Below are 27,500 nucleotides of genomic sequence, written 5' to 3' on the forward strand. Positions count from 1 at the left end.
ACTGTGCAGCCGTTTTCATTGACCTGGCCAAGGCTTTCGACTCTGTCAACCACCGCATTCTTATTGGCAGACTAAATAGCCTTGGTTTCTCAAATGACTGCCTCGCCTGGTTCACCAACTACTTCTCAGATAGAGTTCAATGTGTCAAATCGGAGGGCCTGTTGTCTGGACCTATGGCAGTCTCTATGGGGGTGCCACAGGGTTCAATTCTTGGGCCGACTCTTTTCTCTGTGTATATCAATGACGTCGCTCTTGCTGCTGGTGACTCTCAGATCCACCTCTACGCAGACGACACCATTTTGTATACATCTGGCCCATCATTGGACACTGTGTTAACAAACCTCCAAACGAGCTTCAATTCCATACAACACTCCTTCAGTAGCCTCCAACTGCTCTTAAACACTAGTAAAACTAAATGCATGCTCTTCAACCGAACGCTGCTTGCACCCGCCCACCCGACTAGAATCACTACTCTCGACGGGTCTGACCTAGAGTATGTGGACAACTACAAATATCTAGGTGTCTGGTTAGACTGTAAACTCTCCTTCCAGACTCACATTAAGAATCTCCAATCCAAAGTTAAATCTAGAATCGGTTTCCTATTTCGCAACAAAGCCTCCTTCACTCATGCTGCCAAACATGCCCTCGTAAAACTGACTATCCTACCGATCCTTGACTTCGGCGATGTCATTTACAAAATAGCCTCCAACACTCTACTCAGCAAATTGGATGTTGTCTATCACAGTGCCATCCGTTTTGTCTCCAAAGCCCCATATAATACCCACCACTGTGACCTGTACGCTCTTGTTGGCTGGTCCTCACTACATATTCGTCGCCAAACCCACTGGCTCCAGGCCATCTATAAATCACTGCTAGGCAAATCCCCGCCTTATCTTAGCTCATTGGTCACCATAGCAACACCCACCCGTAGTCTGCGCTCCAGCGGGTATATCTCACTGGTCATCCCCAAAGCCAACACCTCCTTTGGCCGCAATTCCTTCCAGTTCTCTGCTGCCAATGACTGGAACAAATTGCAAAAATCTCTGAAGCTGGAGACACTTATCTCCCTCACTAACTTTAAGCATCAGTTGTCAGAGCACCTTACCGATCACTGCACCTGTACACAGCCCATCTGAAATTAGCCCGCCCAACTACCTCATCCCTATATTGTTATTTATTTTGCTCATTTGTACCCCAGTATCTCTATTTGCACATCATCTCTTGCACATCTATCATTCCAGTGTTAATACTAATTGTAATTATTTTGCACTATAGCCTATTTTATTGCCTTACCTCCATAACTTGCTAAATTTGCACACTGTATATTATATGTATTTCTGTTGTATTTTTGACTTTGTTTTGTTTTACCCCATATGTAACTCTGTGTTGTTGTTTTTATCGCACTGCTTTGCTTTATCTTGGCCAGGTCGCAGTTGTAAATGAGAACTTGTTCTCAACTGGTTTACCTGGTTAAATAAAGGTGAAATAAAAAAATAAAAAATCAGTTGGCACTTTGTTCACTTTCGTTGGTGCATCTTTAGCTCCTAATCCTATGGGGACTGGGGCGCCATTTTGGATCCAGAACTATTAGAGGAACTCTATGAGCTACAAGTGCCATTTTGGCTCCATTCTGACCCAGTTTCCTGTACTCTCCCCTGCAGATCATTGGACCTGACAGGACCGCTGCTGCTGGGTGGTGTTCCCAACCTGCCTGAGGACTTCCCTGTGAGGAACAGAGACTTTGTGGGCTGCATGAGGAACCTGAGCATCGACAGCAAACCCACCGACATGGCCAGCTTCATCGCTAACAACGGAACCACTGCAGGTAATAACCTTTGTTATCCATCTGACCATTCATTCATTCATTTATTAATTCATCTATTAATTAATTCATAGATACATTACTCAGGTTAGCTGTGTTGTTTGTTTACTGCTACTGATTGACATCTATTATGACCCATGTAGGTTGCCCTGCCAAGAGGAACTTCTGTACTAAGGATTTGTGTCAGAACGGAGGACTGTGTGTCAACAAGTGGAACACCTACAGCTGTGACTGTCCTCTGGGCTACGGAGGCAAGACCTGCGAACAAGGTGATGGTGTGTGTGTGTGTAGCCGATGTGAAATGGCTAGCTAGTTAGCGGTGCACGCTAATAGTGTTAAATCGGCGACGTCAATTGCTCTGAGATCTAGAAGTAGTTGTTTCCCTTGCTGTGCAACGGCCACGGCTTTTGTGTAGCGATAGGTAACAATGCTTTGTGGGTGACTGTTGTCAATGTGTTAAAGAGGGTCCCTGGTTCGAGCCCAGGTTGGGGCAAGAAGAGGGACAGAAGCAATACTGTTACATGTGTGTGTGTTTCAAGATGGCATAAGGACTGCAGCTGTGCATGTTACAGTGAGAGTCCCTCATATTGAATATCTGGGTCAACGTCTGTATGCGTCAGTGTGAGCAGGACTCTGTTGTTTGTGTTACAGTTGATTGCATAAGGAAGTGAGGAAGGACACTGGAGGTAATGTGGCTTAGCTTCCTGTGAAGGAAGTGTCTTTTCAGATAGCGATCAAGCAGGGTGTGTGTGTGTGTGTGTGAAGGAAGTGTATCTGTGGATAGAGATCCAACAGGAACCTGAGGTGACTGGTCATTACTGACTCATACACGTGCTATGCAGCAGCTAGATGTTAGTATAATAGTGAAACTTAAAACTTAAGCCCAAAGGGCTGTTGTCTATTTCACTAATGAGATAAAGACCAATTCTGACTCACATATCATTGCCAGGATCACGGGACGGGGACACACGCGGACCCTGTGGTTGCCCCATTGTTGTTGATCCAGAGTGTTTACGTGGAGCAGACCACAGAGCTCCTGTAGTGTATATACAGTACTAGTCATAACAGTCCTATATACTCCCGTGCTGATGGACAGGTGTGGGTGTGTGATAGACAGATATATGTTGTGTGAATCAGTGTGTGGTTACACTGTTACAGCTTGCCCTGTTTTGATCCTGACTGTTCTGTAGCTCATATCCTTCACTAGGGCTGGATGGATGGATGGATGGATGGATGGGTGGGGTGGGGTGTGGTGTGGATGGGTGTGGTGTGGTGTGTGTGTGTGTGTCTAACATGCCTAATGATAGCGCTGTATGCTTGTATGAGGTTTACTGGTTTTGTGGTCAGGTCTTGTGTAAGGCCAGGAGCGGGGTACTGAAATGGTGTGTGTGTGTTCCTCTGAAAGGGTTAAACTAAGTGACTCACTCTGTGCCTGTCCTGTCTTGCACACAGAGCGATCTAACGCCAAGTCATCAAGGGAAGCTGTAGTGTGCGACTGTGTGTGCGACTGTGTGTGTGCCTGTGTGTCAGCATTATGTCATAAAGCAATTTCGTTGTTTGGGAAACTATCCAAGGCCAGGGCAATATATCCAAATATATTGTTATTTGTACCTGAGTGAAATGAATGCTACAATATGACTATGAGTCATAGTCCTACTGAGTTATAAAACAGTAAGAGGATGACTTTGATTTACCCTCTATGGTCTGCTTCCAAACAATTATAAAACACACACACATTGATATTTGATCAAATATCTCCACCTAGTCAGGGCTGGTTGGCTGGATGAGGTAGCTGTGAAGTGGTGCCAGATAGATAGAGTATCTGTAGTTGGACATAGAAACAGAAGTAACACGGAGTTTGGCTGCTCCACTACTTGTTGACAAGCTGTGTAGAAAGTAGAAACCATAGACGTTATATCACAGACAGCACGGGAACCATAGATATCATATTACTTTTCGAGCGGCAAGGGACACCGTAGACATATCAGTGGTACTGTAGAGGCGCAGTAGAGAAATATGACGAGACAGTCGATTTGTAATTCAGGATTTCCCAGACACATTCTGTGGGTTTGGACATATGTTGTGGTTTAGTTGCACCTCAACAGCTGACCTGTGAGTGTGTTTAGGTTAGTGTGAAGGTTTCGTGTGAGCTGGTGGTTGTCCTCCGCTCTCCACTGTCTAATGAACTGTATCTCGAAGGAATCCAACTCCAAACTATCTTTGATGTTGTTCTTTATGCATCATTTACATATTTTGACTCTTTCCAGGCACTGCAAATGAGCAATGTATCATGTGAAAAAAAAGTTAGAGAGACCGAGAGGGCGGCGGTTCAGGAGCTAGTCCCCAGCATCTTCTGAGTGTGTGTTTTGTCAGGTGTGTGTGTGTGTCTGTGCATCAGTAGAAATATGTGCCCTGCAGAGAAGAGGGAGATTGAGAGAGCTTAGCGCTTCGATTGTCTCATAGGGGAAAAACTAGTGCTATGCTGACAGACATACAACTGTTATACTGACTGACTGACTGAATGGCTGACTGACTGACTGAATGGCTGACTGACTGAATGGCTGACTGACTGACTACAACATGTCTGTTTGGCTGCAGGGCTAGTAGGTGCTCTGGAGTGTGATGTGTATGTGTGCATGTTTGTCAAAGAAGGATTAGTGTCCTGTATAAAACAAGATATTTGACAGTAAAGATGTCTGGAAGAATACAAAAATACAGTCTGACATAGTAAGCATTAATTAATGCAATATTGTTTTTGGACGATATTGTATCCATACTTTGAATCCAAGTATGGATTTGTAAAAATAAATTGTTTTGTTTGCTAGGTAGCGTTAACTAGCGCTAGTCGGCTGTACCTGCGCCAAAACTCCGGTATTTTTTATCCTATAGCTTGTTCTCCATCTTCTTTTTAAATAGTGAGCCAATATGCTTTCAGCACTTTTATTTCCACGACTAATCAAAACAAATGTTCTCTTGTGTCTCTCTATAGCAGATATATAGTGAGCAATATATTTGGAACATCAAATCGCAATAAAATTGCAGTATCGAATCACAATACATATAGAATTGTGAGAATCACAATACATATCGTATCGGCTCCTAAGTATCGTGATAATATCGTATCATGAGGTCCCTGGCAATTCCCAGCCCTACTAAGCATGTGATGTGTATAACATGTGATGTGCCTTAATAGCAATGATTATTGAACATATTATGTGATTCTGATCTGTATTATTCTCCTCCTCCAGTGATGCCGTCACCACAGCACTTTGACGGCCAGGCCCTGGTGTCATGGAGTGATCTCGACATCACCATCGCTGTGCCCTGGTACATGGGCCTGATGTTCCGGACGAGGCAGGGCACTGGCACGCTGATGCAGGCTAATGCTGGCGACTTCTCTACTGTCAACCTACTGGTGAGTTATTGTACACACACAGTAACAACAACAGAGCAAGAAGGTAAGTTGTGTTATATGGTTGATCGAAGTTGAGTAGACTGCCTGTGTGTAGTAATTGTCTCTCTCTCTCTCTCTCTCTCTCTCTCTCTCTCTCTCTCTCTCTCTCTCTCTCTCTCTCTCTCTCTCTCTCTCTCTTTCTCTCTCTCTCTCACTTTCTCTCTCTCTCTCTCTCTCTCTCTCTCTCTCTCTCTCTCTCTCTCTCTCTCTCTCTCTCGTTCTCCCCCCACCCTCCCCTCAGATAAGTGATCAGTACGTGAGGTTTGAGGTGTTTCTGGGATCTGAGCGGGTAGCGGTGCTGAGCTTCCCTCAAGTCAGGGTGAACGATGGGGAGTGGCACCATGTCCTCGTGGAGCTGAAGAGCGTCAAAGACGGCAAGGACATCAAATACATGGCCCTGGTGTCACTGGACTACGGACTGTACAAGGTACTGAGACATACACATATACACAAAGACACAGATACAAACACACACATACGTACACACAGCAAATCTTATACTCTGTGTGTGTCTGTGTGTCTCCAGAGGTCAGTGGAGATAGGTAATGAGCTGCCAGGTCTGAGGCTGAGGGCTCTGTATCTGGGAGGATTACCAGGAGAGGGGAACCACGTCCACGATGGCTTCACCGGATGTATACAGGTACGTTTTAACAGTAACCATGTCTGGATGACATTATACTTCACAACATAAAGTACTGTAGCCTACTGTATGTATATACTTACCTATCTTAGCTAATACCTAGGGGCTGTGTGATGAGCGTGTGTGTGTACCTGAGACTCTGGGCCCTAATGGAGAGCGTGTGTTCTTTCCCACAGGGTGTGCGTATGGGTGAGACCTCCACCAACGTGGTCAATGTGAACATGCTGCAGGGCTTTAAGATTCATGTAGAGGAGGGCTGTGACCTGGCTGATCCCTGTGACTCTAACATCTGCCCTGAGAACAGCCACTGCAGCGATGACTGGAGAACACACACCTGCGTCTGCGACCCAGGTAACACACATGCTGTACACACACACACATACAGTACATACACACACCTGTGTCTGCATCTCGTCTCACACCATTCACTTGCTCTGAAAGTTGTTCACCATAGCAATGTTGTTTTGTAGTCTTCAGCTTTCAGCTTTCATTCCATTATATGACTGTGTATAATTCTGCCATGTTGTTGATGACCTCCTGACCTTCTCTCTGTGACCTGTGCCCTTTCCCAGGGTACTTTGGGAGGGAGTGTGTTGACGCGTGTCACCTCAACCCCTGCGAGCACGTGTCCACCTGCGTCCGCAAGCCTAGCTCCTCCCATGGCTACACCTGCGAGTGTGGACAGAACTACTACGGACAGTACTGCGAAAACAAGTAAGACCTGGACCCTTTGTGCAAGTGCCTGTGTAAGTGTGTGCTTTTGTGGGTCCTGATTTGGCTCCACAGTGCAAGGGAACACACAGAATTCACATGCCTACGATATCAACGCAACATCCGATTGTTTTCATGTTAGCCTAATCAACCTCTACTCCCTTACCTTCCTCTCTTGTCTTTCACAAATATGCGCCTCACCATTCATCTGACTGGCAACAGGATCTACTTTTACCGTCCTTAACTCAAAACAGTCCTTCTCCAGCACCTGGTGTAAGCCTGCTGGTAATGACCCCCAGATGTGGCTGTTCCCAGGCCTGTGATCTGAGCTCTTTGGGGGATTTCTGTCTCCCAAAACTGATCCCAGATCTGCCTTTGATTAGAGCAGGAATCTGGCGTGAGTGTCAGAGCCAGGAGCCAGAGGGTTAGATGAAACAACTGTTTGTTGTTCTAGACATTAACTGGATCTTGTAACAAGTGTGTGGTGTGTATGGTTTAAATGCGAACGGGGTCTGTAGCGGGTGTGTGTGTGAGCGCATGTGTGTGTGTTTTTGGCCATATATAACGGTAAGCCGAGCCTCAGGCCAGCTTTAGCTATATTAGGTTCTGGCCATAAATGGCTCCTGCAGTACTGCAGTAGCCAGCAACATACTCCTGACTATTCCTCTGGGTGGTAGATTGTATGTAAATTCTTTACCCACTAACCTTTGACCCATATGTCACACATCATTTCCTGTCTAAGGCAGGATGTGGGACCCCCTCATGCATCAGTGCTCCTCCATAGGTGTTTGGTCTCCACCTGCACTGATACTCTGCTACTGACTACCCTGCCCCTATTATAACCCCCTATCTTACCCCTCCATCAACTCAGAGACATGAAAGTGTTGGAGAGCGAGTGACTCACTCACTGTGTTGTCTCTCTTCCAAGGGATAGAACGTTTATACTTGATCTGTGAAGCATTTTTGTTGTTAAGTGATATTGTTATAGCATTCCATTTCCATGCATGTGCTAAACTCAACTAAATGTGTTGTTATTGTGTGATGTGTCAGGATTGAGAAGCCGTGTCCTCGGGGCTGGTGGGGGAACCCCATGTGTGGCCCCTGCAACTGTGACATCAGCAAAGGGTTCAACCCTGACTGTAACAAGACCAGCGGAGAGTGTCGCTGCAAGGTAAGAAGATCATCACTGGTACTCTTCTCACAGGCTAATGCAGGGTTTCTCAAATGTTTATTGGACCCTCCTTAAGCCTTTTGAATTTTCTGTGGCCCTAAGATGAATCTAACTATGTTTCCTCTTGAAGCCCCCCAATTGTAAACTATGACAAACCTAGTAGGAATTGGCCACAACTCACCAATAGGTCCCAAAACAACCAACCATTCTTACTGGTAGATAATACTGTATGTTGTAGGCTTAGTAAGCTGACCGTAGCTGAAGGTGCTAATCGCTAACTTTCCCCCATCTTCTCTCTCCCCAGGATAACTACTACTGGCCCAAGGATGAGGACACCTGTTACCCCTGTGAGTGCTTCCCTCTAGGGGCCCACTCCCGTACTTGTGACCCCCACACCGGACAGTGCCACTGTAAAGCCGGGGTCATCGGACAACAGTGTAACCGCTGTGACAACCCCTTTGCTGAGGTCACCGCCACCGGTTGTGAAGGTATGTATACACATGGAAGGTAATGGTGCACATGCAAATGTTTGATACTCTTAAATGTGATCTTGAGAGCCTGTGAGGGCATTTTGTCTCTTTGAATACATTGAAAATGCATCCTTTCTTCTTTGCTGTAATCATTGATCTCACTCAATTTGGATTCATGAAAGCAAGGATTCCTCTTATCCAGACATGTCAGATCAGTTATAACGCCAAGGACAGGAGGAAGGAAGGATTCATCTTCAGAGTATTTGAACAGAGCCTCTGCCTCTCTATAGTCTGGTTCAAGGCCTTCCCTCTTTTAGATCCCACTCTAGGTTCAATATAGAACCACAGTCCCCATACCATATCTGTCACCTAAGTGCTCCAACCCAACCTTGTGGCTACTGTATAAAAGGTCTTCAAAGAGTTACAATCATGGTCACTTCTTAGGATATAAGCAGTTGGGTATGTATACAATACAGCACATGATCAGACTGCATTACTTAGAAAGCCATAGCAACACGCATAGAAGTTTTAACCTGGTTTTGCTTAGGATTAGGCTACTAAATTAGAAATCATCTGAATTATTTATTAACGTTGTGTAACCACTCTGTAGGATTATTGATATAATTGCTGGCCTGTTTGGCTGTTTTGAAAGACTCGTAAGAGTTGCTAGCAGTAGTGTTTCTTGGGCGTGTTAGATATGTGCAATACAGCCCAAGGCAGCCCTTGATGCTCAAGGCAGAAGTTGTTCCTAACCACAGATCTAGGATCAGATTACACATAACTCACTACCAACCAGAACCATTAGGGGGATCACAAAACATCTGACCCTGTGTCAGTGGTTAGGGATTATAGGGACCACTTCTAACTGTGTGCCATCTGTCCCCTCTCATCTCTCAGTGGTATATGAGGGCTGTCCCAAGGCCTTCGACCAAGGGATCTGGTGGCCCAAGACCAAGTTTGGCCGTCCTGCAGCCATGAACTGTCCCAAAGGATCTATCGGTGAGTTCCTCTGCACACTACACAGCTCTTTTGATAGCAGGAACAGTCACAATAATACTCAGCCCAATTCGTATGGATATCAAATGCTTCAAAAGATTATAATAAAGATTTTATGGGTGGAGAATGGATATTATGTTCTGTGGAGTCCCTTAGTTCAAGGCTTTCTGCTGTTCCTAACACCTCTTTCTGTGGAGGGAACTCATTAACACAGCACACTAACGAGGCCCTCTCATTTTTTATTTTTTTTTGTCATTTAGCAGATGCTCTTATCCAGAGCAACTTACAGGAGCAATTAGGGTTAAGTCCCTTGATCAAGGGCACATCGACAGATTTTTCACCTTGTAGGCTCGGGGATTAGAACCAGCGACCTTTCGGGTACTGGCACAACGCTCTTAACCACTAAGCTACCTGCCGCCCTTTGGTCTATCAGGGCCTTTTGAGACTTGTCATTGGCCAATGGTGTTAGTGAAACTCTGTCTCTGGAGGGCAGCAGCCGGAGACAGAGACAAACACTGGGCATTGTGAAGAAGACTTGGCAACGTCTGCTTGGAGACACATTCATAATACCGCAGAGCCGTGTGTGTGTGCGCGGTGGGGTGGGTCTCCTGCTCCACATAGAGCCTTAGCAGTAGAGAAAATATGGGCAGGGCCAGGACGTAACATCACTGACCTGCTCCCATTAAACCACAGTAACCTCCATAGTTACCCCCTTAGTTACCCTTGTCACCACGGAAACCCTTTGTTGCCCGCTGGACTCTCTTGGGCCGTTTTTATTGGATGACTCGGTTTGGCTCACATCAACCAACGGTCCACTGTCAGTTCTAACCGTAAACTCTTTTATCTGTTGAATGCTTGTTTGGAATTAATGGTAATGACGTTGGCATTTAGATTGTGCTTTTATCTAATTTATTATCTGAAGGAACTCCCCATTTCCACCCATGTGTAGCAGCCACCTGGTGCTAGGGAGAGACGGTTGAACTATTTCTCACCCCAATATTCCTCTTCTCCTCCTTTTTGTTTTTGCTTTTCTTACTGTTCAACTTGTTTCTTTTCTCACTGTAGGAACTGCTATCCGCCACTGCAATGATGAAAAGGGCTGGCTGCCTCCTGAACTCTTCAACTGTACCACAGGCTCCTTCTCCCAGCTCATGAAGATGGTGGGTGTGCTCGATCTTATCCAGTCCAAGGCTATGGCATCCATAGTTCACTCATACAGAGACCTATTCTAACTACAGATGTGCATATACACAGCTCTTATCTTGCAAATCTCCCACTCAAAGATTATACAAAATTCGGAGTCACTTATGCAAATCTAGAGTTCAGGGGTGAAAATAAAATGGTATGGCGTCCTGGCAAAATAAATAGTGGGGGTACGCCTAAATAGTGGGGGTACGCCGTACCGGTAAAACGTGAGCCTATCACATGTAACACAAAATGCCCCAAAAAAGTATAGGCTATTACACCATTATTTAACATGACTGAATGAAATTGCGTTGTGGTTCAACGAGAACACTTGCATTTTGCCAAAGCGTAGATTAATGTAAAAGACGCGCGAGGACCATGCACAAATTTGTGGCTGAGACCGAGCAGTGCAAAGCAGTGCAGATGAGTGGCCGAGATCAAAGCGCAAGTTAATAACAGTGGACATCAATTCAGGCTACAAGTGTAGGCCTAATGACAATCGCAGAATGTCAGTACAATACAGTGCGTTGCAAAAGTATTCATCCCCCTTGGCGTTTTTCATATTTTGTTGCATTACAACCTGTAATTTAAATTGATTTTTATTTGGATTTCATGTAATGGACATACACAAAATAGTAAAAATTGGTGAAGTGGAATTAAAAAAGTAACTTGTTTAAAAAAAAATATTTAAAAAAAATAACGGAAAAGTGGTGCATGCATACAGTGAAGGAAAAAAGTATTTGATCCCCTGCTGATTTTGTATGTTTGCCCACTGACAAAGACATGATCAGTCTATAATTTTAATGGTAGGTTTATTTGAACAGTGAGAGACAGAATAACAACAACAAAATCCAGAAAAATGCATGTCAAAAATGTTAGAAATTGATTTGCATTTTAATGAGGGAAATAAGTATTTGACCTCTCTGCAAAACATGACTTAGTACTTGGTGCCAAAACCCTTGTTGGCAATCACAGAGGTCAGACGTTTCTTGTAGTTGGCCACCAGGTTTACACACATCTCAGGAGGGATTTTGTCCCACTCCTCTTTGCAGATATTCTCCAAGTCATTAAGGTTTCGAGGCTGACGTTTGGCAACTCGAACCTTCAGCTCCCTCCACAGATTTTCTATAGGATTAAGGTCTGGAGACTGGCTAGGCCACTCCAGGACCTTAATGTGCTTCTTCTTGAGCCACTCCTTTGTTGCCTTGGCCGTGTGTTTTGGGTCATTGTCTTGCTGGAATACCCATCCCCAACCCATTTTCAATGCCCTGGCTGAGGGAAGGAGGTTCTCACCCAAGATTTGACGGTACATGGCCCCGTCCATCGTCCCTTTGATGAGGTGAAGTTGTCCTGTCCCCTTAGCAGAAAAACACCCCCAAAGCATAATGTTTCCACCTCCATGTTTGACGGTGGGAATGGTGTTCTTGCGGTCATAGGCAGCATTCCTCCTCCTCCAAACACGGCGAGTTGAGTTGATGGCAAAGAGCTCAATTTTGGTCTCATCTGACCACAACACTTTCACCTAGTTCTCCTCTGAATCATTCAGATGTTCATTGGTAAACTTCAGATTGGCCTGTATATGTGCTGGATTGCAGTCCTTCGCGGCGTAGTGTGTTAACAATTGTTTTCTTGGTGACTATGGTCCCAGCTGCCTTGAGATCATTGACAAGATCCTCCCGTGTAGTTCTGGGCTGATTCCTCACCGTTCTCATGATCATTGCAACTCCACGAGATGAGATCTTGCATGGAGCCCCAGGCCGAGGGAGATTGAAAGTTATTTAGTGTTTCTTCCATTTGCGAATAATCGCACCAACTGTTGTCACCTTCTCACCAAGCTGCTTGGCGATGGTCTTGTAGCCCATTCCAGCCTTGTGTAGGTCTACAATCTTGTCCCTGACATCATTGGAGAGCTCTTTGGTCTTGGCCATGGTGGAGAGTTTGGAATCTGATTGATTGATTGCTTCTGTGGACAGGTGTCTTTTATACAGGTAACAAACTGAGATTAGGAGCACTCCCTTTAAGAATGTGCTCCTAATCTCAGCTCGTTACCTGTATAAAAGACAGCTGGGAGCCAGAAATCTTTCTGATTGAGAGGGGGTCAAATACTTATTTCCCTCATTAAAATGCAAATCAATTTATAACATTTTTTACATGCGTTTTTCTGGATTTTTGTGTTGTTATTCTGTCTCTCACTGTTCAAATAAACCTACCATTAAAATTATAGACTGATCATTTCTTTGTCAGTGGGCAAACGTACAAAATCAGCAGGGGATCAAATACTTTTTTCCCTCACTGTATGTATTCACCCCCTTTGCTATGAAGCCCCTAAATAAGATCTGGTGCAACCAATTACCTTCAGAAGTCACATAATTAGTTAAATAAAGTCCACCTGTGTGCAATCTAAGTGTCACATGATCTGTCACATGATCTCAGTATATACAGTTGAAGTCAGAAGTTTACATACACCTTAGCCAAAATTCCTGACATTTCATCCTAGTAAAAATTCCCTGTCTTAGGTCAGTTAGGATCACCACTTTATTTTAAGAATGTGAAATGTCAGAATAATAGTAGAGAGAATTATTTATTTTAGCTTTTATTTCTTTCAGCACATTCCCAGTGGGTCAGAAGTTTACATACACTCAATTAGTATTTGGTAGCATTGCCTTTAAATTGTTTAACTTGGGTCAAACGTTTCGGGTAGCCTTCCACAAGCTTCCGACAATAAGTTGCGTGGATTTTGGCCCATTCCTCCTTACAGAGCTGGTGTAACTGAGTCAAGTTTGTAGGCCTCCTTGCTCACACACGCCATTTCAGTTCTGCCCACACATTTTCTATAGGATTGTGGTCAGGGCTTTGTGATGGCCACTCCAATACCTTGACTTTGTTGTCCTTAAGCCATTTTGCCACAACTTTGGAAGTATGCTTGGGGTCATTGTCCATTTGGAAGACCCATTTGCGACCAAGCTTTAAATCCCTGACTGATGTCTTGAGATGTTGCTTCAATATATCCACATAATTTTCCTTCCTCATGATGCCATCTATTTTGTGAAGTGCAGCAGTCCCTCCTGCAGCAAAGCACTCCCACAGCATGATGCTTCCACCCCCGTGCTTCACGGTTGGGATGGTGTTCTTCGGCTTGCAAGGAACCTCCTTTTTCCACCAAACATAACGATGGTCATTATGGCCAAACAGTTCTATTTTTGTTTCATCAGACCAGAGGACATTTCTCCAAAAAGTGTGATCTTTGTCCCCATGTGCAGTTGCAAACCGTAGTATGGCTTTTTTCTGGCGGTTTTGGAGCAGTGGCTTCTTCCTTGCTGAGCGGCCTTTCAGGTTATGTCGATATAGGACTTGTTTTACTGTGGATATAGATACTTTTGTACCTGTTTCCTCCAGCATCTTCAAAAGGTCCTTTGCTGTTGTTCTGGGATTGAGTTGCACTTTTCGCACCAAAGTACGTTCATCTCTAGGAGACAGAACGCGTCTCCTTCCTAAGCGCTATGACGGCTGCGTGGTCCCATGGTGTTTATACTTGCGTACTATTGTTTGTACAGATGAACGTGGTACCTTCAGGGGTTTGGAAATTGCTCCCAAGGCTGAACCAGACTTGTGGAGGTCTACAATTCTTTTTCTGAGGTCTTGGCTGATTTCTTTTGATTTTCCCATGATGTCAAGCAAAGAGGCACTGAGTTTGAAGGTAGGCCTTGAAATACATCCACAGGTACACCTCCAATTGACTCAAATTATGTCAATTAGCCTATCAGAAGTTTCGAAAGCCATGACATCATTTTCTGGAATTTTCCAAGCTGTTTAAAGGCACAGTCAACTTAGTGTATGTAAACTTCTGACCCACTGGAACTGTGATACAGTGAATTATAATTGAAATAATCTGTCTGTAAACAATTGTTGGAAAGATTACTTGTGTCATGCACAAAGTAGATGTCCTAACCAACTTGCCAAAACTGTAGTTTGTTAACAAGAAATTTGTAGAGTGGTTGAAAAATTAGTTTTAATGACTCCAACGTAAGTGTATGTAAACTTCCGACTTCAACAGTATACACCTGTTCTGAAAGGCCCCAGAGTCTGCAACACCACTAAGCAAGGGGCACCACCAAGCTAGCGGCACCATGAAGACCAAACAGGTCAGGGACTAAGTTGTGGAGAAGTACAGATCGGGTTGGGTTATAAAAAAAATATCACAAACTTTGAACAACCCACGGAGCACCATTAAATCCATTATTTAAAAAATGGAAAGAATATGGCACCACAACAAACCTGCCAAGAGAGGGCCGCCCACCAAACTCACGGACCAGGCAAAGAGGGCATTAATCAGAGAGGCAACAAAGAGACCAAAGATAACCCTGAAGGAGCTGCAAAGCTCCACAGCGGAGATTGGAGTATCTGTCCATAGGACCACTTTAAGCCGTACACACTTTACGGAAGAGTGGCCAGAAAAAAGCCATTGCTTAAAGAAAAAATAAGCAAACACGTTTGGTGTTCGCCAAAAGGCATGTGGGAGACTCCCCAAACATATGGAAGAAGGTACTCTGGTCAGATGAGACTAGAATTTAGGTTTTTGGCCATCAAGGAAAACGCTATGTCTGGCACAAACCCAACACCTCTCATATCACCCCGAGAACACCATCCCCGCAGTGAAGCATGGTGGTGGCAGCATCATGATGTGGGGATGTTTTCATCGGCAGGGACTGGGAAACTGGTCAGAATTGAAGGAATGATGGATGGCGCTAAATACAGGGAAATTCTTGAGGGAAACCTGTTTCAGTCTTCCAGAGATTGGAGACTGGGACGAAGGTTCACCATCCAGCAGGACAATGACCCTAAGCATACTCCTAAAGTAACACTCGAGTGGTTTAAGGGGAAACATTTAAATGTCTTGGAATGGCCTAGTCAAAGCCCAGACCTCAATCCAATTGAGAATATGTGGTATGACTTAATGATTGCTGTACACCAGCGGAACCCATCCAACTTGAAGGAGCTGGAGCAGTTTTGCCTTGAAGAATGGGCAATAATCCCAGTGGCTAGATGTGCCAAGCTTATAGAGACATACCCCAAGAGACTTGCAGATGTAATTGCTGCAAAAGATGGCTCTACAAAGTATTGACTTTGGGGGGGGGGGTGAATAGTTATGCACGCTCACGTTTTCAGTTTTTTTGTCTTATTTCTTGTTTGTTTCACATTAAAAAAGATTTTGCATCTTCAAAGTGGAGGCATGTTGTGTAAATCAAATGATAGGAAAAATGCCAAGGGGGGTGAATACTTTCGCAAGCCACTGTACATGTAGGTGTTTTATAACAGATGCCTCTTTCCATTCATCAAATTGCGGGTGCACAGTGCACTGTTGGGGTTTGGATGCTGGATTTATTTTGTGAGTGGACGAACGTGCACGGGTAGCCTACAGGAGCGCCCTTTTTAAGTGATTGTTTGACAATCAGATGAAAACATCATGACTGGTTGTGTTTATGCCACATTAAAAGTCATAGGCGGCGTGTCCATAAGGCTAGGGGAAGCTTTCCCTAAAGTAAATTGAATAAATTGCCAATTAAAAAGCCTAATTAGCTTACTTCTGTCTGTGGTCCTCTGTAGCTCAGCTGGTAGAGCACGGCGCTTGTAACGCCAAGGTGCTTGTAACGCGAAGGTAGTGGGTTCGATCCCCGGGACCACCCATACACAAAAGAAATGTGTGCACGCATGACTGTAAGTCGCTTTGGATAAAAGCATTTGCTAAATGGTTTATTATTATACATAAAATCATAAAAAATTGGCTACTACACCAGAAAGCATGATTTGGCCACAGAGGATCATTAGCTTCTTTTCTTTTTTAAAGCATGGATTGTTTTAAATCACAAGGCTTTTTTAATAATGGATTTAATGGTGCTCTGTGGGATGTTCAAAGTTTCTGATATTTTCTTTATAACCCAACCCGATCTGTACTTCTCCACAACTTAGTCCCTGACCTGTTTGGTCTTCATGGTGCCGCTTGCTTGGTGGTGCCCCTTGCTTAGTGGTGTTGCAGACTATGGGGCTTTTCAGAACAGGTGCCCCGTGTAGCTCAGTTGGTAGAGCATGGCACTTGCAACGCCAGGGTTGTGTGTTCGATTCCCACGGGTGGCCAGTATGAAAAAAATTATGGGAAAAAAATGTATGCACTAACTGTTGTTGTCTAAAACAACAGTTAGTAAAATGTAAGGCCTACAGTCGGAAGGGCCCGCAATTGGGCAGCACACGCTGCAAATACCAAATGAGGTGTGACTCAGTGAAAAGCAGAGAGACCCAGCCAGGCATGTCGTAATATTTAAAAATACAATCGTTGAAAAACTGTTTGTAAAGCAAATGGCTATTGCTGTAAAGAGATGACAATGAAAAGACTCCAATCTGTCTTTTAGTTTCCTATCTTATTTGCATTAGCGGAGAACATCGACCATATCTCCGGTGAGTATACATATTCAGTCTTTATCGTTGCGTCAATGCCACTTTTGTTTGTTTTTGGACAATAATTCCCTCCTCCAGGTTAGATGGACGTCATATTGTATTTGTGTCAACCCTTGTCGTAGGTCGATTATATGGATCTGACAACGTTGTTTTTATTGATTTGTTTGTCAATGTCAGCAAAGTAGGCTACCCTGTAATTTTTGTCATATTAAAAAAGTTTCTGTTAATATCGCCAGTCATATAAAGTGTAGTACAATTGCAGGACATGTGTTTATAAAAGGCCAACAAGAAATGTATCTGATAGGCCTATAGCTTATAGCCTAGGTCTACCCTACGCCACTACGCGCTGCATTGAACAGTTTTTTTTGCGAACAGTGATTGAGGTATATTATCAGCCTAAATTATGACACACCGTCTCATCACATTAGGAAAAGTAGGTTGTCTTACTCAAGTCTGCAAATGCGAGGATGCATGGAATGCTTTATTACAAAGGTGGCATGTTTATGGTGAAAATGTGCTTCCTCAAACTTGAAACCCACGCGCCGCCTATGTTAAAAGGTATTGCATGTTAAAAGTGATATGACAAATCTTTACTTGGCCTAGGCTACTAGGCCTACAGAGATCATATATGAAATTAATAGGTGCGCGTGCTTGGGTGTCCCATACCGGTAAGAAATGTGATCTACTTTCACCCCTGGTTAGGATTAATCTATTAGTACCAACCTACCACAGACAGTCAATATAGTTGTAACTGTTTCCAGTATCTGTCTGTATCCTTGACCTCCATCTCTTCCCCTCCCCTCCGTCCCTCCAGAATGAGGAGATGCATCGTAACGAGTCCAGGATGGACGGCGAGCGCTCCAAAGCTATCGTCCGCCTGCTCCACAACGCCACCAACCACACGGACAGTTACTACGGCAACGATGTGAAGACAGCGTTCCAGCTGCTGACCAGGGTCCTCCAGTACGAGAGTCAGCAGACCGGCTTCGATCTCACGGCCACGAGAGACGCAGAGTTCAACGAGGTCAGAGTTTGTTGTTGTATTTCAACATTGCAAACTGGCTAATTGCAATATTCTTATTTTTCTAACGTTTGGTTTTGTATGCACAGTATTTCTCTCAGGGACCATGCACTACTTGCTTGTCAGTTGTGTCAGACAGCAGGGCATTAGGTGCATTACCAGTGCATTATTCAGGAGTAGCCTACTGGGTGGGGTTCAGTTACACTGGGAAGACTGGAGGAATACTGCCCTCCACTGGCTTTCTCCCAGTTCCACTAATAGGGGGAAGCTGACCTGGCCAATGTGAATGCAGGTTGGAATTTATTTTTTTCTGACTAATGTACTGGAGGCAGCTCTGGAGAGTGGTCACTAGCTGGCACAGTCACAAAGTCTTATAATCAGATTTTAAACATAACCTTAGCCACACTGCTGACCCTAATGCCTAACCCTAACCTTAAAATAATTTTTACGATATAGACAATTTTGACTTTGCAGCTGGCCCACTAGCGGAAACCGGTCAGTTCTGGCTCCAGGGAAAGACTCATGACAATAAACGTCAACCTGCAATATGAACTCTAATCTACAAAAAGCTGAGCTATTTAATATCTTAACATTATATTATGGCATTTCTCTTTAGGTTGTGAATGTTTTAGGTCACTTATCTTATATAGGCCTACGTGAGCAGGTAACTTCTGCTACTCCAGGACTTAAAATGAGTTAGACAGGAGTGACAGAGTTCGAGCTGTGCCTGTATTCCCCCATATTCAAAGTGACTTGTAGCGACTTACTGTCTGATCATCCTGCTCTGTATTGTAAACCCTTCAGAACCTGGTGAGAGCGGGCAGTGCCATCCTAGACCCTGGCACCAGAGACCACTGGGAGCAGATCCAGCGCTCTGAGGGGGGCACCGCCCACCTGCTGCGCCACTTTGAGGATTACACCAACACCCTGGCACAGAACATGAGGAAGACCTACCTCAAACCATTCACCATCGTCACTGACAATATGAGTGAGTGAAGACACATTTACAGACCAATGAAGAGAGGATTTCGGAGAGTCTAGGAGCAGATTCCTAACTCCCTAACACAGATTTTGAACAAATCTTCCATTGATAAATAGTCTCTGAGTGAACTGCAGTCAAGTTTTACTTCCATTCAATGCAATTATAATATATCACTCTTATTTGATAATGAGCTGGTCTTGATGTGTAGTTCTTTCTCTCTCCTTAGTCATTGTTGTTGATTACCTGGACACGTCCGTCCCTGAGCAGGCCTCATTCCCTCGCTTTCATGAGATCCAGGAGTACTACCCCAAAGACCTCACGTCCTCTGTCCATTTCCCACAGTTCAACACTAGGCCCCAGGAGGTCCCCAACAAAGGTACAGTTGTCTGCTCACCCTACCACTGGACTTGGAATACTGCAAACTGTACAAACTATTTTGGGCTGTAATCCATCAAAACCTTTGGGATTTGTTGGTGACCTACCAATTAAACAGATCCAGTGCTTGTAGTCAAGCTTACAGTCATGTAACCCAGTCTCTTACCAAGACTCAAAATGAATCAGCCATGATTTGTAATCGTATTTATTATGGATCCCCATTAGCTGCTGCCAAGGCAGCAACCACTCTTCCTGGTGTCCAGCAAAATTAAGGCAGTTATATACAATAAGAAAAACATTACATTACATTTCACAACAGATTTCACAACATATTAAGTGTGTGCCCTCAGGTCAATACTCTACTACCACATATCTACAACACAAAATCCACGTGTGTGAATGTTATCATGTGTGTGTATGCGTGTGTCTGTGCCTGTGTGTGTCTCTTCACAGTCCCCGCTATTCCATAAGGTTTATTTTTATCCGTTTTTTTCATCTGTATTCAACATGTCAATACTTCTCACAAATACAAGTAGTGATGAAGTCAATCTTTCCTCTACTTTGAGCCAGGAGAGATAGACAACAATAATTGTTTCACCTCTTCCACACTCACTTTACGGAATTCAAAATTACAATGCTTGTCTTTCATCATTTGGTCAGTTATGCATGGATGTGTATGTTCAGAATTAGTTGTTGGCATGTCATGCCTAAGTTTGATAATCTTGCCAAAGAAAAAAACATTAAAGTAGTTGGCAATATCAGTGGGTTTTGTGATGAATGAGCCATCTTATTCAATGAATGATGGAGCCCAGTTCGCCTTTTTGCCCAAAATTTCATTTAAGGTGCTCCAAAGCTTTTCACTAATATTCTTTATATCATTTATCTGTGTTTCATGCATGTAGTAAGGACTTAAATATGTGTTCTCACTCTCTCTCTCTCTCTCTCTCTCTCTCTCTCTCTCTCTCTCTCTCTCTCTCTCTCTCTCTCTCTCTCTCTCACTCTCTAGTAGTCGAGCCTAGCCCCAGCGTCGAGCCCTCTCAGACCGACGCCCCTGAAGAGGATCAGACCCTATCCAATAAGAGACGCCGCCATGTCGAGCCCGCTGCCCCCCTGCCTGTTGCCGTGGTGATAGTGTTCAGGTCGTTGGGTCAGCTCCTCCCTGAGCGATACGACCCGGACCGTAGGAGCCTCAGGTAACCAGTGCAATGCTTTTCTACATTTTACTACACTTTACTTCAATCTTTCATAAAATCTGACATAACCAGACACTGCCTTTATCAATTTCTATGTACAGTGGGGAAAAAAAGTATTTAGTCAGCCACCAATTGTGCAAGTTCTCCCACTTAAAAAGATGAGAGAGGCCTGTAATTTTCATCATAGGTACACGTCAACTATGACAGACAAAATGAGAAAAAAAAATCCAGAAAATCACATTGTAGGATTTTTAATGAATTTATTTGCAAATTATGGTGGAAAATAAGTATTTGGTCAATAACAAAAGTTTCTCAATACTTTGTTATATACCCTTTGTTGGCAATGACACAGGTCAAACGTTTTCTGTAAGTCTTCACAAGGTTTTCACACACTGTTGCTGGTATTTTGGCCCATTCCTCCATGCAGATCTCCTCTAGAGCAGTGATGTTTTAGGGCTGTCGCTGGGCAACACAGACTTTCAACTCCCTCCAAAGATTTTCTATGGGGTTGAGATCTGGAGACTGGCTAGGCCACTCCAGGACCTTGAAATGCTTCTTACGAAGCCACTCCTTCGTTGCCCGGGCGGTGTGTTTGGGATCATTGTCATGCTGAAAGACCCAGCCACGTTTCATCTTCAATGCCCTTGCTGATGGAAGGAGGTTTTCACTCAAAATCTCACGATACATGGCCCCATTCATTCTTTCCTTTACACGGATCAGTCGTCCTGGTCCCTTTGCAGAAAAACAGCCCCAAAGCATGATGTTTCCACCCCCATGCTTCACAGTAGGTATGGTGTTCTTTGGATGCAACTCAGCATTCTTTGTCCTCCAAACACGACGAGTTGAGTTTTTACCAAAAAGTTCTATTTTGGTTTCATCTGACCATATGACATTCTCCCAATCCTCTTCTGGATCATCCAAATGCACTCTAGCAAACTTCAGACGGGCCTGGACATGTACTGGCTTAAGCAGGGGGACACGTCTGGCACTGCAGGATTTGAGTCCCTGCCGGCGTAGTGTGTTACTGATGGTAGGCTTTGTTACTTTGGTCCCAGCTCTCTGCAGGTCATTCACTAGGTCCCCCCGTGTGGTTCTGGGATTTTTGCTCACCGTTCTTGTGATCATTTTGACCCCACGGGGTGAGATCTTGCGTGGAGCCCCAGATCGAGGGAGATTATCAATGGTCTTGTATGTCTTCCATTTCCTAATAATTGCTCCCACAGTTGATTTATTCAAACCAAGCTGCTTACCTATTGCAGATTCAGTCTTCCCAGCCTGGTGCAGGTCTACAATTTTGTTTCTGGTGTCCTTTGACAGCTCTTTGGTCTTGGCCATAGTGGAGTTTGGAGTGTGACTGTTTGAGGTTGTGGACAGGTGTCTTTTATACTGATAACAAGTTCAAACAGGTGCCATTAATACAGGTAACGAGTGGAGGACAGAGGAGCCTCTTAAAGAAGAAGTTACAGGTCTGTGAGAGCCAGAAATCTTGCTTGTTTGTAGGTGACCAAATACTTATTTTCCACCATAATTTGCAAATAAATTCATTAAAAATCCTACAATGTGATTTTCTGGAGAAAAAAAATCTCAATTTGTCAATCATAGTTGACGTGTACCTATGGTGAAAATTACAGGCCTCTCTCATCTTTTTAAGTGGGAGAACTTGCACAATTGGTGGCTGACTAAATACTTTTTTCCCCCACTGTAGCTAATCTAGCCATCATAATAAAGACATAACATATGTCATAAATTACTCAAGCGTGGTAACAGATATGGCAACTGTATTTGCGTTGGCACAAACCATTGTTTACTTTAGGTCCGATTATTACCCTGGCATACTGTGGGTGTTTGTCTCACATGTCATTGCCATGCAGTCAGAATCTTTCGCTGTATACATTTGGACCACTCAAAACTCTATATATGATTAAAACATATAATTTACAAATTAAACATACACATATAAGGCAGAGTTAAATGTGGAACAGTTTGGTTGGTATGTCATAATATTTAGCCCCGTGTGTGTATATGATAGCTGCTACACTGGTACTAGAAGGGCTCAGAAAGCACTATTTGGCTGGTTGCCAAGCGACCACAAACAGCTGAGAATGTATATTTTGGAACTCCCTAAAAGGAGGGTTTGCTTGAGTGCGTGCGGTCACACGTGCGTAAACATTACTTCAAAAGTTATCAAAATGAGTGTGTCCATTCATCCTTGCTCATATGTGTTGTGTGTGTGTGTGAGCAGGCTGCCCAACCGTCCAGTGATCAACACCCCCATAGTGAGCACGTTGGTGTACAGCGAGGGTTCTCCCCTCCCCTCTCCCCTTGACCCCCCCATCACACTGGAGTACACACTACTGGAGACAGAGGAGAGGACCAAACCTGTGTGTGTGTTCTGGAATCACTCCATTGCGTGAGTACTACACACACACACACACACACACACACGCACACACTCTCTCTTTACATGGTATTTATTCTCTTTCCTCTGTGTCTGTGTCTGTGTGTGTGTGTGTGTGTGTGTGTGTGTGTGTGTGTGTGTAGGATTGGTGGTACGGGAGGCTGGTCGTCTAAGGGATGTGAACTACTGCACAGGAACAACACACACATCAGCTGTCAGTGTAACCACATGACCAGCTTCGCTGTGCTCATGGACATTTCCAAGAGAGAGGTAGGCTCATAGAGATATACTGTACATAACTCTAAATAGAGTTGTAATTATATTGCTATGGGCAGGCTACACTACAGCAGTAGTGGGGGGGGGGGGGGGTTAAAGTCCTCTCACTGTTTGCTGCTACCAAGTATGATTATGATCTTTATTTGAGCTAGTTATACAACAATGTAATACATATCTCTCCCTCCTCTCTCTTTCCCCACTCTCTCTCTCTCTCTCTCTCTCTCTCTCTCTCTCTCTCTCTCTCTCTCGCTCTCGCTCTCTCTTTCTCACCCCTCTCCCCCTTTCTCCTCTCTTGCTCCCCCCTCCCTCTCCCTGCCCTCCCCCCAGCATGGTGACGTGTTACCCCTAAAGATCGTGACCTACACCACGGTGTCAGCCTCCCTGGTGGCCCTGCTCCTCACCTTCATCCTGCTGGCTCTACTCAGGAAGCTACGCTCTAACCTCCACAGCATCCACAGGAACCTGGTGGCGGCACTCTTCTTCTCCGAGCTCGTCTTCCTCATCGGCATCAACCAGACTGACAACCCAGTGAGAAACATTTAACCTATGACCTCTTACTCTGACCCTGACTTCTATGACCCTAACCCTGACGAATCGACCAGACTGACAACCTGGTGAGATAGACTGAACTAAGGAAGCCTAATCGTGACCTCTAACCATGACCCTGACCTGTAACCCCTGAACTCTAACCTCTGACCCATCAACCAGACTGAAAACCCAGTGACTGAAAACTAAGGAACCCTGACCTCTAAACTCCTGAAAATGACACTGACCATGCTTTAGCAGGGATAGTTTGGAATGTTTAGTATTTGTGACTATCTGGATATTAATGAAAAAGATCTTGGTTGTTTGGTAGCACTCCTGATCCTTAAGCTTAAGTGTTAAAAGTACACTAGTGCCTCTGTAAATTATGTGGATTATGGAGTCCCCACATTTTGTTTACAAATTGAAGGGATCACCTGGGATAACCCCAGGAATACAGCCCTGCAGCCATTTTCTCCCTGGCGTTATGGGAATTCATCATTGTTGTTGAGCTGAGAAAAGAGTCATGCTCTACAACATCTCTATGGGAAGTCTTTGCGTCTGTGTCTGCCTGCACAGGTTTCTCCTTTTGTTGAAAATCATATTGCATTGTTTATATACACACACACACAAACACACCTCCTATTCCTGTAGCGTGGTGTATTTTCAGGTAGGATAAGGGATAAAGAAGGGATTTGTGTTTCAGGTTCACTCCAGTTAGCGGTTTCTGGTAAATAGCTGCTATTAGTTTGCCTGCAGCCATTCAGGTACTGGTGCTGACAGGAGCTTAGAGGGATCGGTCCTACCTGAGAGGTTGTCTTTGTCTGCTAGATTTTTCTAGATTATACATCTGATGCTTCATTAATAGTGTTAGAGCACGAATTTACTGTACTGGATGAGACTAACCATTTCTCTGTTGTCTAAAAATCGATTCCTTATTTAAGACACTCTGAGATGTCCGATACTGTGTATTCACATAGCATGTGATTCCTTTACCTTGTAAGTGCAGTATAAAGGTTTGCCTATAAGCAAGTAATCTAATAGTGTATTTGGACATTTTTTAAAGTACATTGATGCAATTTACTCTGAAATGTATTGCACAACACACATGCCCGTGCACACACACACACACACACACACACACACACACACACACACACACACACACACACACACACAGATACACACACTCTAACACACACACACACACACACACACACACACACACACACACACTAATAGGCCTGCTGTCCCTCAAGGCCTGTGATAATAGAGACGTGATGTTACTGGTGCCTAACTGTTTGAGCTTCAGGGCAGTAGACCCTGTCACAAACAGACAGGTCTGAGTCTGTCTCCATAGACTGTTACTGTTCAAATCAAATTCAAATCAACTTATTTTATATCAGAAGCTTTACAGATACCCAGCTTAAAACCTCAAAGAGCAAGCAATGCAGAGGCAAAAGCACAGTTGCTAGGAAAAACTCCCTAGAAGGTAGGAACCTAGGAAGGAACCTAGAGAGGAACCAATCCTCTTCTGGCTGTTCTGTTACTGTTACAACAGTAGTAACGATCAACACTTACTCACTGACTTAGAAGCCTAGCCGTGTGTGTGTGTGTGTGTGTGTGTGTGTGTGTGTGTGTGTGTGTGTGTGTGTGTGTGTGTGTGTGTGTGTGTGTGTGTGTGTGTGTGTGTGTGTCAGTGCTGTGGAATGCTATCGTCAGTCACAGCCCTGAGCCATCTCCGGTTAGATTGATGCCCTTCTGCTCTGTAGACTAGGATCTAGCTCTAGTCCTCTCCCTCCCCTCCCTGCTGGGGGATTCCCAAGAACACTGCATTCTTCCTGGAACAAGGGATGGAGGGAGATAAAGAAAAGTAGAGCGAGATGGAGGGAGGGAGAGAGAGAGAGACCCACTCAGGGCTATACACTGAGTGTACAAAACATTAAGAACACCTGCTCTTTCCATGACATAGACTGACCAGGTGAATCCAGGTGAAAAGGTGAATCCAGGTGAAAGCTATGATCCCTTATTGATGTCACTTGTTAAATCCACTTCAATCAGTGTAGATGAAGGGGAGGAGACATGTTAAAGAAGGATTTTTAAGCCTTGAGACAATTGAGACATGGATTGTGTATGTGTGCCATTCAGAGAGTAAATGGGCAAGACAAAACTATTAGGAAGGTGTTCTTAATGTTTTTGTACCCGCAGTGTAGTGTGACCAGTGCTGAAGAATGGAACATGGATTAGTGGTTCTCAATGTGATTGAAATGGATGTCCCTCGTGATCTCTAACCTTGTCCGTCTGTGACTCTGTCTGTAGTTTGTGTGTACGGTGATCGCCATCCTGCTCCACTACTTCTACATGTGTACGTTTGCCTGGATGTTTGTGGAGGGCCTCCACATCTACCGCATGCTGACCGAGGTCAGGAACATCAACCACGGTCACATGAGGTTCTACTACGCCATGGGCTGGGGCATACCTGCAATCATCACAGGTGAGGAAACACACACACATAACGTATGCACGCACAGATGCACACGCGGACAGACGGATGGGCATGCACGCACTCACACACACACACACACACACACACACACACACACACACACACACACACACACACACACACACACACACACACAAACACTTAAACTCAGTCACCATCCCAGGTAAACAAACCTAGTCACACCTATGAGTCAGAAGCCATCTTGTCTGTCTTCTGCCGTACACCGACTCGCCTGTCTCTCCTTGAGGAACCTTTGATCCCTGTGGGAAACCTGGAGGAGAGAGAGGGAGAAAGAGCGAGAGAGAGAGAGCAGTAGGAAAATACAGATAATATGAGGGAGAGAGCAGAGAGAGAGAGGAAGCAGGAGAGCGAGGAGAAGCGAGCAGAAGAGAGGAAGCGGTGGAAAGAGAGAGGCAGAGAGAGACATCCTGAAGTCTCTGTCCAGTAGTAGTCTCTAGTGCTGTATATCTCCTCCTGTCCTGAAGACTTCCTGTAGGTGATTAGACCTGTGTCTGCTGATGCCAGTCTGCCCATAATGGTGTCACGTTCCACCCTGGCACACACACAAAGCCTGGGGTGAGAATAAGTCCTTAACCCAGCCCAGCTCCTCTCTTCTCTCATGGATAATACCAGTGTAGATCTGCTTACACCGTTGTGCACTAGAGTGAGGTGTTTTATGAAGCCTCTGTGTATATCTATGAATTTGAATGAAGAAAGAAAGCCTGCACACGGTAGACGCTGTTCCCACATGCTTTGCTTGAACTGCAACATCATCTGTGGATGAACCATGCACAGGCTTTCTAGCCTTTCTCTGCTATTCTCTTCTCCCATCAATAATAGCCTGATGCATCTACTTACATTGTTGTTTAGTGGGGTTTCTAATAGGTGCCACTGATTTTGTTTTTCTCTGCATTTCAATTAAGAAAGAATTCCTGCACAGTGCAAATGTATTATTGGCCCAGTACAGGTGATGCTCATACTTTACAGTAGGCCTACGGCTAACACAGTCTTGATATGTTTCTCTGGTTCTCCCCTCCTCAGGTCTGGCAGTGGGTCTTGACCCTCAGGGCTATGGGAACCCAGACTTTTGCTGGCTCTCTGTCCACGACACCCTCATCTGGAGCTTCGCAGGACCCATCTCTGTAGTCGTCCTGGTGAGTGCCTGAGATAAATGGTGCTAATAACGATAGATTTTTACTTACTTTTACATGATTATTTTCAATGTTACGTTCTTCTCTTTCTTTCTTTCTCTGCTCGCTCTTCTCTCCTTGCCCTTTTCTTTTCTTTTTGTCCTTCCTTTGCTCTCTCTCTCTCTAATTCCTTAGCGA

General features: G+C 44.4%; 1 protein-coding gene across 1 annotated transcript in view; it reads left to right on the forward strand.

Moving 5' to 3' along the window:
* The window catches only part of LOC311129228 (cadherin EGF LAG seven-pass G-type receptor 1-like), a 135,327-nt gene that overhangs the window by 101,868 nt on the left and 5,959 nt on the right, over positions 1-27,500 (forward strand). The window contains exons 10-29 of the mRNA XM_084161529.1: positions 1,640-1,825; positions 1,966-2,091; positions 5,071-5,237; positions 5,518-5,703; positions 5,803-5,916; positions 6,093-6,267; positions 6,489-6,630; positions 7,678-7,798; positions 8,103-8,286; positions 9,166-9,267; positions 10,330-10,424; positions 17,714-17,923; positions 18,725-18,908; positions 19,129-19,278; positions 20,284-20,470; positions 22,713-22,880; positions 23,012-23,138; positions 23,472-23,672; positions 25,986-26,160; positions 27,214-27,326. Coding sequence (XP_084017655.1) covers positions 1,640-1,825; positions 1,966-2,091; positions 5,071-5,237; positions 5,518-5,703; positions 5,803-5,916; positions 6,093-6,267; positions 6,489-6,630; positions 7,678-7,798; positions 8,103-8,286; positions 9,166-9,267; positions 10,330-10,424; positions 17,714-17,923; positions 18,725-18,908; positions 19,129-19,278; positions 20,284-20,470; positions 22,713-22,880; positions 23,012-23,138; positions 23,472-23,672; positions 25,986-26,160; positions 27,214-27,326 — 3,113 coding nt within the window. The remainder of the gene's footprint in view (positions 1-1,639; positions 1,826-1,965; positions 2,092-5,070; positions 5,238-5,517; positions 5,704-5,802; positions 5,917-6,092; positions 6,268-6,488; positions 6,631-7,677; positions 7,799-8,102; positions 8,287-9,165; positions 9,268-10,329; positions 10,425-17,713; positions 17,924-18,724; positions 18,909-19,128; positions 19,279-20,283; positions 20,471-22,712; positions 22,881-23,011; positions 23,139-23,471; positions 23,673-25,985; positions 26,161-27,213; positions 27,327-27,500) is intronic.

Source organism: Coregonus lavaretus (assembly GCF_964263955.1).
Source record: "Coregonus lavaretus genome assembly, chromosome: 5".
NCBI classification, from domain to species: domain Eukaryota; kingdom Metazoa; phylum Chordata; class Actinopteri; order Salmoniformes; family Salmonidae; genus Coregonus; species Coregonus lavaretus.